Source organism: Drosophila rhopaloa, unplaced genomic scaffold (assembly GCF_018152115.1).
Source record: "Drosophila rhopaloa isolate 14029-0021.01 unplaced genomic scaffold, ASM1815211v1 contig_2, whole genome shotgun sequence".
NCBI lineage: Eukaryota > Metazoa > Arthropoda > Insecta > Diptera > Drosophilidae > Drosophila > Drosophila rhopaloa.
In genome coordinates this window covers 10227450-10245908 of record NW_025335083.1, presented here as the reverse complement: position 1 = coordinate 10245908, position 18459 = coordinate 10227450, and the positions used below count along the sequence as shown (strand labels likewise).

Below are 18459 nucleotides of genomic sequence, written 5' to 3'. Positions count from 1 at the left end.
CTTAATTATTTTTAATTATTAAACTACTAACAAAATTAAACAAATTTTTGTTTTGGAAAACAGAATTTTTATTCTCTTAAATCTTATTAACTAAGGAAAAATAATTAGGCTTTTCTGAATGCAGTGATTCTTTGGACTTCTAGCCTTTTTGTGACAGTATCTTTCTTTGTTCGGATAATACTTGAAATTTTATAAAGTTTTGATTTTTTAGGAGTTAATTCGAGTAATATTCCTTTCTACCGGTCACTCTTTCTTTTTGGTTTTGATTCGGCATAAGCTGAAGGACAAATATCCTTGTTTAAGCATTCTCCACATTTTGGTTTCACTGGGGTACAAATGGTTTGTCCGAATCCCACAAATAGGTGATTAACCTCTGACCAGAGACTATATGGCAACCACTTCTCCAATGCGATTCGGGTTTGTTCGGGTTCCTTTGTGGGTTTCGGAATCCAACCCAATCTATTCGAAAGGCGATGTACATGGACATCCACTCCAATTCCTGTGACTTTATTCCACGCCACTGCCATACATATGTGAGCCATCTTGGGACCAACTCCGGGAAGAGCTATAAGTTCCTTGGGATTATCCGGAATATCCGAATCATATTTTTCCATAAGTATATCCACAGTTTGCTTGAGGTATTTGGCTTTGTTCTGCAATGAATTGGAGGTAGAATAAAAGTATTTGATGGTCTTAAGTTAAATTTATTCTAACCTTATAAAAGGACACAGGATGAAGTAAGTTCTCCAAATCCGTTATTGGCATTTCCTTTAATTTCAGTGGAGTAAGAGTTTGCTCTTTAAGACGATTCATGGCCTCATAGGTGGTTTGATCCTTAGTTTGGCTGGACAGCATAAGGGCTACTAAGTTCTGGAAGCGTTGGGTCTGTAAAAAAGGGATCTATAAGTTTTTGAACAACATGTACTAATTGAACTCTTCACCTTTGCATCTGCTTTGGAATCTGCACATCGATGACATCCCATTGTGTCCACGGGAGCAGACTTTGAGTTTCTCATGATGCGTATGTTTTCCAGGTGATTATACCATAAATGATGCGGTGATTCTACTTCTGGGTACAAAGATGCTTCTACTTGTTGATCCAGTTCTTTTTTAATATTGTTAAGACCAGCTAGACTCTCATGTATAAAAGGTTCCTGCTTTATTTGTGGCTCCAATTCTTTTTTGATCTTATCAATTCTTATAGGAGAATCAACAGGATCGTGAACCAGTTTACATTTAACCACCGTTGCCGATCCCACTTGAATTTTGGTTACCAACTGATCTTCCTTTCTAGTTTTTTTGGTTGGAACTCGAGTTGGGGACAGGGGTTCCATTTTAATGTTCGTTTTTTTCAGGAGTTCACCATTTAAGTGACGCTGTTTCCGAGTTTGAATGGGGGAGAAGAATATTGAGTTACTAGATCCTGGTTCAGCGGGTGATACACCCACAAGGTCCTCAATATCCTGAAACATTCAGAAACTGCGTCTTAACTTTTGCTGTAATCCTATCTTGATTTACCACTTACCCGAACATTATCCGCCCGATTTTGTCTGCTAATTATCTCTGTAGGTTTAATGACATCTCCTCTTTTTGCTAATTTGTTGGCCAACGTTAGTTTCTTCACATTTTTTGCCATATTTAATATAAATTGTGCGCTTCTTGTTTTCATATGTTTGTTTACTTTTTGAACCTATCGATTTCGATAGGCAAAAAACGGTCTTACTTACATACTTTGGCGGGTAAATTTAAAAATTTGGAATAATCAATACAGTAACATACAATTTTATATTTAGTTATTTAAACATTATACTGTTCTTAAAATAACTAAGTAGTAATCTAAACAATATTTTTAATGTTGGTAATTTTATTTTGTATTTAAAACACAGTCTCCCAAAAATTATTTTTTAAATGCATTGTATCTTTTGATTACATTTCTGTTAAAAACCGATTTAAAAAAATTTACAGGTGTTGATGCAAGCCATTGGTGTCCCTTTCATATGGTTGAATTAAGTATCTATATATTTACATGACTTTATTTTCAATAAATCTTCATGCTGGCTGTGTTAACGTACATAGATACTTATTAGTTCGCGTGTTAATATAAAACAAGAGTGTTTAAGTCCAACTTATGACATAGCACGAACCAAAACAAACACTATTATGGCAGTGCACGTATTCATTATTTTATGTTTGTATCATCATTGTATTTATTTTTAAAATTAAAAAATATTTTTTTTGTCCAAAACATTTAAGATTTATTGATTCCTTGACAATCATGTTTATTTTTATTCCGCTTTCATGTTCAATTTACTCTGTTGGGCCTGTAAAAAATGTTACATTAGCGAAAAAATACATAATTGTGTAGTAGTTGTACTCACTTGATATGCCATCTTCAGAAGGTGCTCAAAACTGGAACGACCCGTCTCCAAAACCATTCCGTAAAAGATTTTCCTCAACGATTGCGTCAGAAGTTCATAGGGTGAACCGAATTCTACAAGATTGCCGGCATCCAAAACCATGACCTTATCCGAATCTATTATCGTATTTAACCTATGGGCTATGGTCAGCACGGTGCAGTCCCTGAACTTTTTACGGATGGTGGACTGTATAAGGGCGTCCGTTTGAGGATCCACATTTGCCGTGGCCTCGTCCATCACCAGGATGCGATTCTCCCTGAGAATCGCCCTGGCCAAACAGACCAACTGCCGTTGACCCACACTGTAGTTGGCACCTCCTTCAGCGATCATACTTTCCAGACCCTTTGGCAACTCCGACACCTCTTCTTTGAGATGAACCTAATGGGAGAAGATGATTAACTTATGGTTATAATACATTAATTCAACAATATCTCACCTCTTCCAGGGCCTCCCACAACTTATCATCTGGATATTGTTCGAAGGGATCCAGATTATAGCGCATGGTGCCAGAAAATAGTACAGGTTCCTGGGGAATTATGGAGATCTTACTGCGCAGATCGTGCAGGCCCATTCCGGCTATATCCCTGCTATCTATCACCATCGATCCATCGTTGTAGGACAGTCTAAATAGGGCATTTATAAGCGAGGATTTACCCGCACCCGTTCTTCCTACAATGCCAATTTTTTCACGTGGCTGGATAACGAAGTTCAGTGAATTTAGAACATTATCCGTTTTGGGATCGGGATTGTAGCGCAGACTAAGATCTTCCGCTTTAATCCGACCATCTTGCGGCCAACTTTTGGGTGGTTTCTTATCTGCTGGGGATTCGAATTCACCTTCTGATTCCAGGTTCTTGTATTCCAGCACCCTTTCCACAGAAGTCATGGAATTCTCCAACTCCGCCGATTGTCGCATGCCCCACTGTACAGTGCCAGTCATGGAGATAGCTTGTGTGATGGCCAAGCCGATCTGACCGGGATTGTCCAGCGGGGGACTAAAGTAGCTCATTAGGGCTACCGATATAACGTAGGCCACGCAAAACATATCCAGATAGTAACCAAAAGCACGGTTTGTCGAGAGGAATGTATAGTATCCCGAACTGTGGAGATCCTGATAGTTATCGTACTCCTTGGTCACTAATTCCTGAGCACCCAAAGCCCTAATCGTGGGTAGTCCATTTAAAGTGGCACTAAAATGCGAATACATTGGGGATCTGGCCACGGCCTCCAATCTTTTCACGTCCCTCGAAGTACTCAGATAGAATTTTCGAAGATAATGGAAAGCCAGCAACATGATCATTGTATTAATCAAATACCAGGGATTTGTGATGCACAGAACGCCTATAACTCCACTGATTGTCAGGAATATCTGTATGCAATCCAGCATTACGGCGGGCAGGATTTCATCCACTTGTCCCAGATCCATGGCGAATCGATTAAGGATCCTTCCAGAGGGGTTCGCATGGAAGAAATACAAAGCAGTGCGGGAAACCCCTTGGAACATGGTGTTATGTAACTGGGTGGATGAGTGCATTGCCATACTAAAGAAGAGTAAGGTTCGAAGCAGTGCGAAGATCACTAGTGCTATATTGATTCCACTAAAGATGTATATATCCAGATATGAAGAGGCGTCGTTGTTTCTTACCCTATTAATGAAAGTTTTTAAGTCTTATGAATTATTAAAACCAAAAATAGAACTACTTACCAGTAGGACAGGAAATAGTCCCCTCCGGAAGCTAGAACTTGAGTGCCCAGGCAGAAAAATGCAACCAGGGCGACCAAAAACCATCCAGAACCGGCGGAGAAATATTTCCGATACATGTCTAATCCAATTTTTCCTGCAGATCGCGCTTCCTGAACAGGTTGCCTATCTTCTTCCATTACAGATTCCGTACCGGAATCCACGGATGTTACACTAGACCTACTTAATCGACTGCTTTGACGGGAGTAATTCGATTTATCCGTTTTGGCATCACCAGGCGCATTATCCTGACCGTGATTAGAATCTTCCTGGGTCTCCTTGGCCAAAAGTTTGGCGAAATCCTGGCCACTTTTGAGCATCTCCTCATAGGTGCCAATAGCTGTTATCTTTCCCTTATCCATGATAACAATTAGATCGGCATGCTCCAGAAATTGCAGTTGGTGGGTCACCAGGATCACTAATTTATTCCTGAGGAAGCCACGCATGCATTCCTCGAATAAATGGCGCCCCACGTGGGTATCCACAGCACTCAAAGGATCATCGAGGAGATAGGTATCCGCTTGGCGATAAACAGCTCTGGCTAAACTGATCCTGGCTCTTTGACCTCCAGACAAGGAGGCTCCTCTTTCACCCACAAAAGTGCGATCTCCCTGGAACAGTTCGAAATCTCTCTCCAAAGCACACTTTTTAACGACAGTACGATATCGGTGCTTATCCATGGGTAAGCCAAAGAGGATATTATCTCTAACGGAGGCATTGAAAAGCCAGGGTTCTTGGGAGGCATACGATACTTTTCCCTGGACCTTTAGCTTTCCAGATTCGCCAGGAAGTTCTCCTAATATAGCTTGTATAAGACTGGATTTACCGGAGCCCACGGGTCCAATAACAGCCACCAATTGCGGTGGCTTTAGACAGATATTTATGTTATCCAAAACAGGCTCAACGTGAGTCTGATTCCAACGTGCTTGAAAGGATTGCAATTCCACCAGGGGTTCCTCTTTAAAAAGGGTCATTTTTTCTCCATATCCCAGTTGCTGAGCTCCAGTTTCATCTCTCATCAAAAAACTTTTGATTCTCCTCAGAGTAACCAGCAGTTCCGCGAATTGCGACATTCCACTTGGGAAGAATTTACTCACTGTGCGTCGCAGGATATTGTAGAAAGCGGTGACTGAGAAAGCCCTTTCTGCAGTCAATTCTCCGCCCATCAGGACGAATCCCAGCAGGCTCACGAATATCGCAATCCTGCTCAGAGTAATCTCAAAGGATAGAAGAGTACCTCGGATGTAGTTCACTTTGCGGATGGAGCTCATTTCACTGCGTCGCAGTTTCTCGATTAGCCTTCCAAATGGCTTCTCCCAGGTGTACATTTTAATCACCTGTATGCCAGATATAATCTCATTCATCATACGCACCCTCTCATCGGTTCTTAATGCGGTTTCAAGTCTCAACTTCGAAGTAAGTCGGCTCATATAGGTTTGAATGGGTAGATATAGAAGTAGTATCGCTATTCCATAAAAGGAAGCAATGCCAATCAGTTGGTACAGAAAATACGACGATATAAGCAATTCCAGTGGTCCCAGCCACAAAAAGTGGAAGTGAATCAAGGCACGATCAAAGCGACCCAGATCGTTGGATAGTAGATTAACCACCTGACCCGTGGTCGTATCTCCCAATGCTGTGCGACTCAATCGGAGGGCCTTTCGATATATGGCAGTGCTCACTGCCACCCTCATTTTCATGGCCAGATGCTGTGGATTATTATTATTTTATTATTTAAATATTAATCACTAATTTTATAAACTCACCATCATACCCATCATGAAGGGATGAAATAGATAAACTCCTAAGAACGTAATCAAAATCAGGCTTAATCCATAGATTTGCGCCTGCTGCCCATCTCCATTTCCATTTTTTGTGAATTCGGATATGAGAGCACCCAGAATAAGTGGTACTGTAGCTCTGTAAGATGGAATTTAAATAATAAGTCATACATTTTAAATAATAAATGTAAATTTAATAAACTACTAGGTTTTTCAATTTATATTGCATTTTAAAATAGATTTTAAACAAAATATAAAACCTCTACTCACTTTGTTCCGATTTCCAGAACTCCAATAATTAAGCCTGATAAAAACAGTTGCCATCCAAATACTTTAATTATAACCTTGATAATGCTTGGTTCCTTTTTTGGTTTATCCTGGCAAGATTTGACTTCTGCTAACCAAGTCTCAAAGAATTTATCGCCAAGTGTATCCGCTTTATGGCCCCTCAAAGCCTTGTAAAGATCACCAGGTTCCAAGGTCTTTTTTCTGCCCTTAAAAAGTATGGGCAACGCGAAGCTGTGGAAAATAATGTATATTAATAAATATAATGATAGATGTTGGCATAGCTCCGAGTTTCCTCACCCCACTGCAATTAAAGTTTATACAAACATGATAACAAGAAGTAATTGACGTGTTATTTCAGCTTCCCTTATCTAAATTTGTCTTAATTTTGGTGAATGATGTTACATGAACTTTTTTTAAATTTATTTATTGTTTTTGTTTTTTAATAAAAACATACCAAAACATTAGCGCCGAAAAAATACCCGCAGATTCGCGTGGATTTGTTGGCAGTTTATTAGCCTGCATGTTTTATTTTTTGTATATCATTCAAATTAGAAATTGTATTTTGAGTTGAATTCACTCTGTTTAAAGATTTGGTGTATTTGTGTTATTTAATTTTGACTTGACTAAGAATCTAAAATTTTCCACTGGACACTCAAAAAATTTTAGATAATCGCGTCCGTGTCGTTTTGCTTTTCAACTTGTTCTGGTCCCTACTTAAAAGCCTCCCACCGAGTGATAAAATTCACAAAGTTTTTCTCACCTGGATGACGTAGCTTATCTCAGAGATAATCTGGCTAGTTAATGTAAATAAGGAAGAGAAAATCTGTTATATTTGGTTTTATGGCTTAACTTTTACTTGTAGTAAAACTTGTTAAGGTCATTTAAATTGAAAAGGTTTTTAGCCCTTAAATAAAATAAATTAAAGGAGTAATTTGAAAATACTCTACATTTCATAAGATTTTGTAATACTTTTATTGGGAGAGATAAGCATCACATAAAGATTATACTAATGCATACCTAAAAATAAACTTTCATTCTTATCAAGATTTTCTTTTGTAAATGACAAAGGAAGGTTACGTATTTAGAGAAACTTTATTTCACTTTTATTTCGCTATTTAAATATCAAACTATTATTCTTACAATAATTTGTAAGAATCATTTTTAAATTTGAATCTGTCATTTAAATTAAATTACAATACAAGTAGCGCCATCTGTATGTCAAAGCTTTTTTCCTATAAATGGGATGCCACCATCTATGTCTTAAACTAGATAAAATGTGGCGCTGAAATTTAAAATTTAAAATGGAATTTAGTTTTCTCCTGCTGGATTTCTCCCTAAAAAAAATCAATATGATTTTTAACCTCTTTAAATATTTGGAAATTGAACAATCCATCATTTTCAGAGTTTGCTTAGTCCGTAATCAATAAGCAAATACAAATTAACTAACAAATTGAACCACACACAAATTTCATTCGCATGCAGCTGGTCACGAACTGCACTTTTTTCCACATCTGTAGGTATAAACATAAATGTGCGTTCGGATTTTATCATTTATTTACATAAAATAAGCGACCGCAAGGTTTAATTAACCGCAAAAGTGGCAGGCAAAAACTAAAAAAAAACACTACAGAGAGAAGGAAAAGAAAACGAGAAATGAAAAAATTAAATGTGATATGTGAGTTAATGCAAAACGTAAACATGAAGAAAAAGAACCAGCGGAGGATAAATATATGTGGAAATAGATATGCGGACGGCGTGTATTGGCATTAAGCGGAGTAATAAGGTAAATATGTGTTCAGCTCCGAACTCTCACAGATACCCACCAATACAGATGCCCTATGGAATGTAAGTCCGGGCAAATAAACATATTTATCTGTATGACAACTCGCTGAAGTGACCCTGCCCAACAAAAGTAAACTAAAGTAAAGACAACTGTTCCCGGGTGTAACGAATCGGATTGAAGGAACTACTTTAGCGGAAAGAAGGTTCGGAACCCCAAATACCCTTTTTGGTTTTTCAGATATTTTTTCATTTTCAAATAAGAGGTATTAAAATTAATAGTTTGTTTAATAAATAAGTATATACAACTTAGATTTAAGTTCGAAATAGTACAAATGAGACAGGTGTTTCCTCCAAAATTCCTAGTCATACAGCCAAATTTCTATATCAGAAATTTAAAAAAATGTACTGCATAGTTCATGTGTTTTTAAAGTACTAAAGTAAACATACAAAAATATTTTAATCTGGAGGGTGTAAAATTTTTTAGATAGAAATCGGAAAAACGCCTCTAAAAAGACTTTTAAAGTATTTATTGCCTGTCATTTTTGAGGTTAGTTTATTAAAGTTTAACATAAAGTCAACCTAAAAACGTTTCCGCTTTTAACAAATAAATCTAAAAATTTAACTGGGTTAAGTATAAAATTGATTAACATTTTACCTAAGAAAGCTTTTCTCTTTTTAATGAACCTAGTAATTAAAAATTTTACTAATCAGAAAAACCAAATTTTATAAATTTCTGTTTAAAATAAAACTCTCCGCAGCTTCGTTAAAGGGTGAACCCCGTAATTATATGGAGCGCTTGGCACCCAACGGACATTGACCGCACCCTGAGTCAGTGCCGCTGCCCTGGCCCCTCCCCCTTCCCTCCTGCGACCACCTCCCCCTCATCAGATCGCTCTTCCATGTTTTTCCCTTATCAGCGGACAAGAAGAACGCAGCGTGAGTGCCGCCTGTCACTTGGGGCAAACATATGTTTCGTTACAAATTGACGACCGCAACGCTCTTATCAGCAAACGGCTGCTGATACCAACAAAAACGGCAACAGCAAAAGGGGGTCATGCGGGGGGTGGGGGGAGAGAAGGGCAAGGCAACCGCTGGACAACAAAAGACAACAAACGAAAATTAACGAAAACTAAATTTAAACACGTCTTGCTGCGGTCCACCCAGCGAAGAGATGTGTTTCATTAGCTGCAGCTGCATCGCACCCCATCTCTTTCGCCTTCCGCTCGCCATCTCTTTCTACTGCTGTCCACCTGCACCAAGAAAAAAATGTTTAAAAAATAAAATATCTAATTAACTGAAGAATAATAATAATGTGACTAGTGCTTTTAACAAAAGTTAATCCTGTAGTTCTTGGATGTAAATAAATCAAATCAAGAACAAAAATAATAAATCCATTTTTTTTAGGTACATTCTTTTTAAATTTCCAATTTTCGCTTTATAAATATCTTACATGTAATGTAATCTAAAAATATTATTTAGATAAACTAATATTAAAAAGTAAAAATAAAAATGATAACGCTTTAATAAATTTCTCTAGTTTTGTATAAGTTATTATATATTATATTAATTACAATGTTTTTGGTCATATATTTACTATGAAATTGCTATTAAAACTCTCAAGAAATTACTTAATCATTACTTTCTGTGTATTTTTGCGGTTAGCAACGCAATTGTGTGGGTGAAATGGGGCAAGGGGGTCTGAATGGGGGAAGCATGTGCTAAGACCTATTAAGGGGTTAAGGGTTGTCCAGTGGCAACCGCTGACTTTTTGCTCACAGCGGGCGGTCACGGTAAATAAGGTTTACTACCGGACCCCATGTGGATCTGTCAGTGCCTAATCCTCGACTGAAAACACGAAAAGGGATGTGTATGACAGGAAACCGTATGATATAATTGTTACTATCAAAAACAGATAATTAACAGGGTTAATTTTGATAAACAAAAGCAGATGTGTCTACAAAACTTAACCGCCTAATAATAAAATGTAAGTAAAATATGGTTCAAATGGTTTAAAATATTTCTTTTGTTAAACAACATTTAAATAATGTTTATGACTAACATGTAAAAAGTAGTAACGTAGTCTTAAAACTTTTTGTTAATAAATTTGTTCTTGTTTGTTAACATTTTTCAAATCTTTCCAAATCGGAGAATTATATTTCTTATTTGCATGCAAACATACTTAGGAAATATTGGTTTACTATTTTTGTTTATATATATATCTACAGTGATCAATAAATAAATCTCTATATATATTTTTATAATTTAATTATATATATTAATGAACAAAGGCTCTTTTTATAATTCCCTTTAGACTTTATAATAAATATTCTTTAGCCTCCTTTAAACACTCCAAAGTTGCCCTCGTGGCACGGAAGTTAAATATATATCGAAAGGGGCTGGAAAATATTAAATCCGACCGCCCCAATCCTCCTTCGATTCCGTTCGATTCGCTGCGGTGTGAACGGGCAATGGCAAACAGGCAAATAAACAAACAATCGAGGGCGTCCTTTCGTCCTTTGGCTTTCGGCCAGGCTTTGCCGAGGTGCGTATGCATATAGGCCGGCATGTGTGTGTACGTGTGTGTGTGTGTGTGTGTGTGTTTGGGTTCCGTGGGGGTTGCTTGCCAACTGGCTTATTCACGTACTGACCCTGCTTTCCTGACCACCGCTGACCTGGCCCAGGAAACAATTAGCTCTAAATAAAATTTCAAAATAAGCAACTGTTTGCGCTTCCAAAGCTCCAGCGCTTTTCCACCATTGCCGACGAACACGCCACTTAAAGCGGAATGGGAACTCATATTAGATAGCATGATATCACTTAATTACGGTATTTAAATGAGCAACAAATGATATGCTTTTGGGCTTTTAGACCCCATCGAAAAACCTCAAATGTATACATATACACGGGTGAGTATCTCTGCATTTTCCCAACAAATTTATTTCTATATTTTTAGCCATTCGCATTTAATTTTTATGTTGTGCCAAAATCGTGCGCGGCAAACTATGCAACACTTTGTGGGCCGTAATCATCTTTTGGCCAACTTCATTGCCATGGCATTTCAAACTACTCATGTGCGAGTGTGTGAAATGTAATTGAAATTTAGTTGGCAAAACTAATTGGAATTGCTGCATTATGCAAGCGGCGATAAAGCCCCAAACAGAAAGGCCTCCAATTGGGCAGCGGTAAATCTATAGAAAAAAGAGGGACAGCAATTGATTTAAATGGTTTATCCTCGCAGTTTTCTGGTCTTTGTTGCTGCAATAAACAAAAAGCATTTGAATATTTAATTTTTGTGAATATTAATAAGCTTAAGTAAGCAAAGACAAAAGTTGCTTAATAAATGTTTTGTCTCATTTAATATATTTATTTTTGCTTAAAAATATTTGCATCTTACTCCAATTTTAAACATGAAACTTATTTAGCAATCTCTTAAAAAGTTATAAATGAAAAATATACATTTTCGTAATTATAAAATATATTTTTTGTTCTGGGACATCATCTTTAAGTAGTCATATATTTATATTTATATTTTTGACCAAAATTGTTATGACTAAATTACCTCAGTGCAGTAATTTATTAGGAAAAATGGTTTAAAATCGCTTCGACAGAAATTGCTAATTAAAATAATTTTCGTGCTCGTTCGACTAAACCCAAAAGTGAATGACGTAAATAATTTAATTAACCGAAATGACATGCAAAATGCTTAGGACAATGGCCACAAACGACAGCTATTACAGGGGTTCAATGAGAGGGTAGGAGATGGTGAAGGGAAGGGGTCAGCTAACTGAAATTTCGAACTGCATCGTTGACCCAATTGGGAAATCGTTTTGGACATTGCGCTTAGTTCTCGGCCAGTTTCGAATTATGCATGCAATGGTGTGCTCCCAGGTCGCGAAAGTCATTCGCTAGCGACCTTTGTCCCCCAACTGAAAACCCGTTTTAATCCCTGCTTTATTCTATATTTCAACAATTTTAAATCCTTGGCAAACATTAATTAATGTCCTCTGATTCATAGGATAAAATAACTTAATTGGCACTCTTTGTATTTTCCATATTTATTTTGTTATTCACACAAACTTTGTGTCAAGTAGAACAAAAGCCAAAAGTTTACCAAAATTCAAGCGCAAAAAATTATGTGAGTTTCAACATAATAATAAAAGTTTCATCCGCGCTCAATTTAAGCCGCATTTCGGGCTTACCCTCTCGACTGCCGAAAAGTTTAACTGCATTTTTGTGCTATTTTTCCGCTGTTGGGGTGCGATTGCGAATGCTTTTATTATAAATATTTCTATTTTCTTAAACGTATACCATCTTAGATTTATGTTAAGAGTTCTATAATATAGATTTAATAAAATTAATATTATTTTTCGTTTTATTTAATTAAGCTTCATAGAAAAAGGTCAAGACTAAAAATTAAATATTTTAAAATTTAAGAAATGTACCACTTAATTAATAGATAAGTGCTATTTTAATATTTTCTATAACTAAATCTTAAGATTGTATGGCCTGTACAAAACGGTTTTAATTGGCCCCTACATTGAACCTTGTTTTGAACCATTTTCAGTTATGTATGCTCCATTTTCCAGCAATTTTGCGTGTATACCATTTCCACGAACTGCATGGATATCTTAATTGCAGCTCATTCAGCGTTTTACCCATGGCCATAGTTAAATTCGCTCAGACATAAAAAAGTGCTCTGCAATTTTCCCTCAATTGACTGTTCATTGTTAGTCCTGCGATTCTGTTGTTTTTTGTTGTCTCTGCTGTTTTATTCTGGATCATTTTGTATGTGTTATTTTTATTTTGTTTGTTTGGTTATTTTGTTTCGTTTTTGGGGTATATGTAGAGCAAACATAGTTTTAACAATTTTCGTGAAAATTAAAATGAAATGCCAACAGCCAGCGGGCAGAGGTGTGCCACACGCGTAAACTTACACTCGAAAAATACATTTTATGGATACCGGAATAAAGTAAACAAATTTCAAAAAAAATGAAAACTTTACCCTAAAAATTGTCAATATTCATAAATAATTATTAATACTTTCATTCTGCGGTACAGAATTGAAGAATGTTTTCATTTTACAAGTAAAGTATAAATGATTAAAAACGCACTATTGATTTTTAAAGTGTATACCCCATATCTGCATAAAAATATGTGTGGGCTAGTGAGAGTGTGCGTGTATTCCCATGTATACATGCATTTGTACAAACACGCAAATTATGCAAACGGCTACCGCAAATAACATAAATTTCACAAACTTGGCGGCCCGCAACGCAGCTGGACCAGGTGAAGAGGGGGCAGAGGGGGAAAGGATACTGGGGGTTGAGCCGGGATACAAAACAGTGTTGTCATCAACTCTCTTAAAAAGGGACAAAATCAAAAATTGTTGCTGTTAAGATCAACAATCTTAGTTTTTGTCGTGACAATGCTTATATTACTTTTTACATTTAAATATTAAAAATAAACTTTTTTGTATTCTTTTCTTTTTTTTACAGCTTATTTTATTTAAGAGCTGTATCGAAGGTACAGACAATTTTAAATCTAGTTGTATATATAACTAAAATTCAGTTTTGTGATTTTGCGACCTATATTTTTATTATGCATAAAATGTATTTGCTTGCTAAAGTCGAGGTATTATTCATAAAAAATGAATTTAAGTTTCTAAATTTGTAGGTCAATATTTAATATTTTAAAATGTTTTATTCTGATTGCATTTTTGATCAGATTCTTTAAATCATGATTGAATATTCTCGAATTATTGTTGTTATAATTGGAATGAAAAGCCTACAAATACCGACATAAGTTTCCATTTTTCCTTGACCAGATTATACGTGGATTAAAATAGCCAGGATAGCAGCACAAGACATGTAGGTGTTGGATGATAGCGCCGCATAGAAATGTTAACGCGCTGGCATCTGCATCTGCCCGAGTGTGTATCTATGTGCCTGCATTCGTGGAGCGTGGTATTTGTATACAAATTCCAGCCAACGAACAACTTTATATACAGAAAAGGGAGAACACGCATTATGCAGCGCTTTTGATTTCGTTTAATGCAGGCATCTTCAGCGTTCATAATAAAAGCAGATTACGAGCGTTGACAACACTGTCAATACAGGATCGTGGGGGGGGCGTGGCAGTAGGCGCGAGGTGGAGGGGCTTGAGCTGTCAACGGCAGCGGCCAATTGCCGTAAATTTGCATGGCCCATCAACGAACAAATAAAATTAAGCTGACTTTTACTCAACACAAACGAAGGAATGCACTCCTTTTCAAAAAAGTATCTTAAAATTACTTTTAAAAATACTTTTCTTTTATAGATTTATTTTGAAATCTAAACATTTTAAACGATAAACACATGATTTTATTATTTATAAGTTTTATAACAATCCACAAAGAGATATGGATTCTTGTTGATAAGTAAATACAAAAATAAATAAGACCTCTGGTATTTTCTTAATAATTTTGATTCACAAATGTTTATTACGAATTTTTTACTTCTTATTTTGTATTATTATTTATTGAACAGTATAAATGTCGGTGAGCATAAAAATGACCTAAACAATTTGTTTATTATTTACCATTTTATTTTAGGCGGGGTCAGAGGTCATACTGATAAAATATTAATCATTTCACCGAAGGCTTTTTATCGTCACCAACAGCATACAAAATTTCGCATGCCCCGAAGGTAAACTCTTTTTTCTTGCTACAAAAGAATCAGCGAGGCTTAAAACTAAAGATCAACAAAACGCTTAAAGTTATGTCAAGTTGCCATTGATTCTCCCGAGACCCGTTCCCACACACACTCAACCACACACACAGCGACTCATAAGTTAGTGACATTAATGCGCTTAATTAAAGCAGCGCCTGAATGTCAACAACAAAAACAAAAGCAACAGTAATTTGCATTGTCAGGCTGGCAAAAAAAAATGACAAGCGTTTGTGTGCCTTTAGTTTATATGAGGGAGTTTACATTTAGGCCAAAAGGAGATTTGGGTTGCGCGTTAAAAATTTATAACCACTTTTACTTAAAACCCTAAACAAAAAATTCAGATTAAAAAAACTAAATATTATATAGCCTATAATATAATATATTAGTACATTTTTTAATTTAAATTTAAAATGAGTAACTTTATAAAGATTTTGGGTTTGAAAAAAAGTTTAAAATCATTTTTTCAATGTTTTTTTTCATATTCTTAAGCTACAAAATGATTAATATTGGCTTCAGATTTTTGCTGTTACTATTAACTGTAACTTATATTACAGTGCTATCAAAAATTAAAAATAAATATATACATATGTGGATTTTTAAGCCCAGATAATAAGGTAAGATATCGTCAGAGGTTTAGGGATCGCAATTACAGTTTCCTAAAATAGTTTCCAGGGTATCAATAACTTCGATTCTTCAAGGATCTGCGTATTTCATTCATTCCCTCTCACAGTTTCGACTGACTATGAGTTGTAAGTTAACTTGTGGATTAAATCAAATCAAATTGAGAAATGCGGGAAAGGGAGAGTGCACCAACTGATGGAGATTTTGCATTCCCATTCAAAGAATGCTATAAAAATTGGGTCAAAGATCAAGTGGAGCTCAAGCGACAGCAAAAACTTGGAAAAGGAGGCGCGGAGAAGCAGAGCGGGAAAGATGCAAAATAGAGTTGCGAAGAAGTAAAAGCAGCGACGCGTGGCATGAGCATGAGCACAAAGGGGGTGAGTGGGGGTTTCGGGGGGCAGAGAAGGGGCAGGGAAGGGGTCAGAGGTCGCTTCACTGAGCATGATGGATATGCACACACTCTCACTCGCACGCTCACAAGCACACACGCAGAAGGGGGCTCCAGAGCAGGCACAAGAAAAAGATTAAGAAATATGCGCGCTCGATTTTTTGGCATCCTTTTTTCTGAGCTCTACACCTAAAAAAAAATTGGGAAAATATTCCAGAAATGTTAATGAAATTCACACAACTATTAAATAGTTTGTCTATAAAAACATTGTTTTGATTTGATAGTGTTTTAGAAGATCAGGGAATTTATTTAAAAAAATATAAAATAAACTTGTGTGTTTAAATTTTCCAAAAACATTTTGAATTATATTTAAATTTATTTTAAAACCTAAAAATGAAATTGAAAAGCTGTATCCGAGTATTTTTCGAGTGCATTTGGGAGCCAAGTGCATATGCATATGCAAGCGGTGGGTGGTGGGTGAAGTGGGGTGAAGGTGGCACTGCCGGAAGGGAAGGGGAAGGAGCGGGGCAGCCTGTCAGCGCCACAGCTGTGACTAAGCGGCGCATAACTACCAACTGCCAGCGACTACAACAACTGGAAATTCGCGGAGGATGGCATGAATGCAGTTTGTTCCACTCTCTCGCTCCCATCCTCAAAACCTTTCCCTCCCCCCCTTTCAAAAACCCCCTTCTGCTTTTTCTTTTGTAGTCGCTGTAGTTTTTTCACTTTTATTTTTTTGGCATCGTCGTAGGCGTTGATGATAGCAAACGAAGCAACGACGCACAGTGGGACGAAACGTCAGCCAGCCATCAAATTGATGGGTGATTGATGGATAGCCACAAAAGTGCCGTGAGCTAGTGAACTTTTTGTTATGATAAATGGAGTTAAAAAAGGAGGATCCTAATTAGTTTGGATTTTAAGTAATGCGTTTTATATTTATATTTAACCACCGAACCGCGTAGACGTGTCTTTTTGCTCGCCCTGCTGAAAGACTTCCAAAAATCTACAAAGTGACCACCAAAACTAAGAAAAATAGCGAAAAGACGCTGGCAGCAATGCCATATTCCAAGGTCAACATCTCCTTGTGATTAAAACTAAATTTAAAACCGATCTAGCTAATCAAATCAATTAAAAATGTCGAACGCAAATAAAATATTAACAAGTGCAACCGGTAAAGCCACGAAGCCAAGTCGCGATCGGCAACAAATACAACTAGACGAACGACGGCTGTCTTCTGCACGGAACAATGCTTACATTTCAATTGACTCATCGGAGGCAACAACAAAATTAACGTCACTGACCGCTACCGAAAGAGCCCGCTCACTGTCACCAGCGATTTTATGCTCAAGCAGCGCTGCCGTTACTCAGTCGTGGAGTTCACAATGCCCGTCACCTCTCTCTCTCATCGATGCACCGACTACTTCGGCTTGTGCGCCCACCAGCACTGTACCCTCTCTTACTACAGCAACGTCAACGACAACAACAACTTTAACGTCTGCGGCTACCCAGTGGCCTATCTCAACACCACAAGTAAAACTTTGCTCTACTGACCCTCTTACGAATAACACTCTCGTACAGACGGGGATCGATCGGTACGTACAAATAAAAAGAAAGCTTAGTCCACAAAAAAACGCAAACTCAAATTGGCCAAAAGTACCAAAAACTTTAGGCAACACACGAACATCCGAAAACAGATTTGCCATACTTGGCGAGACCGAAGAAGACAAGGGTCAGGCGCCTCAAGTCATGAAAGCTGTAAAGCCACCGCCAATATATATCAGGAAACACAACAGTGTCGATCTGATTAATAAGCTTAAACAAGTAATCGGGCCTAACCACTTCTATATCAATACCCTAAAAAGAGGAAACATATTAGAAACAAAACTCCAGGTTAACAACGAAGACAACTTCCGTTCTGTAACAAGATATCTTGACAATGAGCTTATAAATTACTACACTTACCAACTAAAAAGTAAGAAAGGCCTACAAGTTGTACTTAAAGGTATAGAATCGACTGTTGCGGTAGCAGAAATAGCTGAAGGCCTCACGGAAAATGGCTTCGACGTTAAGCACATCGTAAACATAGTGAACAGGGATAAAATTCCCCAACCACTGTTTAAGATTGAGCTGGCCCCAGAGACGAAACCTCTAAAGAAAAATGCAGTGCATCCTATTTACAATCTGCAATATCTCCTTCACCGAAGAATCACCGTAGAGGAACCGCATAAGCGGAACGGCCCCGTACAGTGTACAAACTGCCAGGAGTTCGGGCATACAAGAACCTACTGCACCCTGCGTCCAGTTTGTGTCGCCTGTGGAGATTTGCATTGCATTGAAGCATGCCTGGGAAACAAAGAAGACCCTACTCTGAGGAAATGCAGTAATTGTGGGGGAAATCATACTGCCAACTACCGGGGCTGTCCCGTCTACAAAGAACTCAAGAGCCGCCTAAATCAGAGACGCAGTAATCCACTCGCGGCTCAACACTCTGCTCAACCAAACATCTTCACCCCATCAACAACCACTCCTGGTGTCTCCTTTGCCAACGCACTCCGCTACCCTGGAATCTCACAGACATCTACCGCCCAACCTGCAGCATTGCGTCCACAGCCACCCATATCAAACCTAAATGATTTCCCGCTCTTAAGCCAAAATGGCCAAACAACAAGTCAACCTTCTACGCAGCAAAACCAAACTCTTCCCCCACAAACACTTAGCGGTCTAGAATCGACAC

The 18459-nt window shown here is 37.4% G+C and overlaps 2 protein-coding genes across 2 annotated transcripts; both read right to left on the bottom strand.

Annotated features, from left to right (window-relative positions):
• Nucleotides 1–101: 101 nt before the first annotated feature.
• Nucleotides 102–1676, bottom strand: LOC108041140 (endonuclease III-like protein 1). Its single transcript, XM_017118956.2, has 4 exons — nt 1526–1676; nt 942–1463; nt 715–885; nt 102–653 (listed from the first exon to the last, which is right to left on the bottom strand). The coding sequence occupies exons 1-4, from the start codon at nt 1667–1669 to the stop codon at nt 237–239; spliced, it is 1254 nt and encodes a 417-aa protein (XP_016974445.1). The 5' UTR covers nt 1670–1676; the 3' UTR covers nt 102–236.
• A 563-nt stretch (nt 1677–2239) lies between these two features.
• LOC108041137 (probable multidrug resistance-associated protein lethal(2)03659) lies at nt 2240–6903 on the bottom strand. The gene is made up of 7 exons (XM_017118954.1): nt 6682–6903; nt 6210–6458; nt 5925–6078; nt 4123–5867; nt 2854–4063; nt 2379–2795; nt 2240–2321 (listed from the first exon to the last, which is right to left on the bottom strand). The coding sequence occupies exons 1-7, from the start codon at nt 6747–6749 to the stop codon at nt 2286–2288; spliced, it is 3879 nt and encodes a 1292-aa protein (XP_016974443.1). The 5' UTR covers nt 6750–6903; the 3' UTR covers nt 2240–2285.
• Between the last annotated feature and the right edge of the window lie 11556 nt (nt 6904–18459).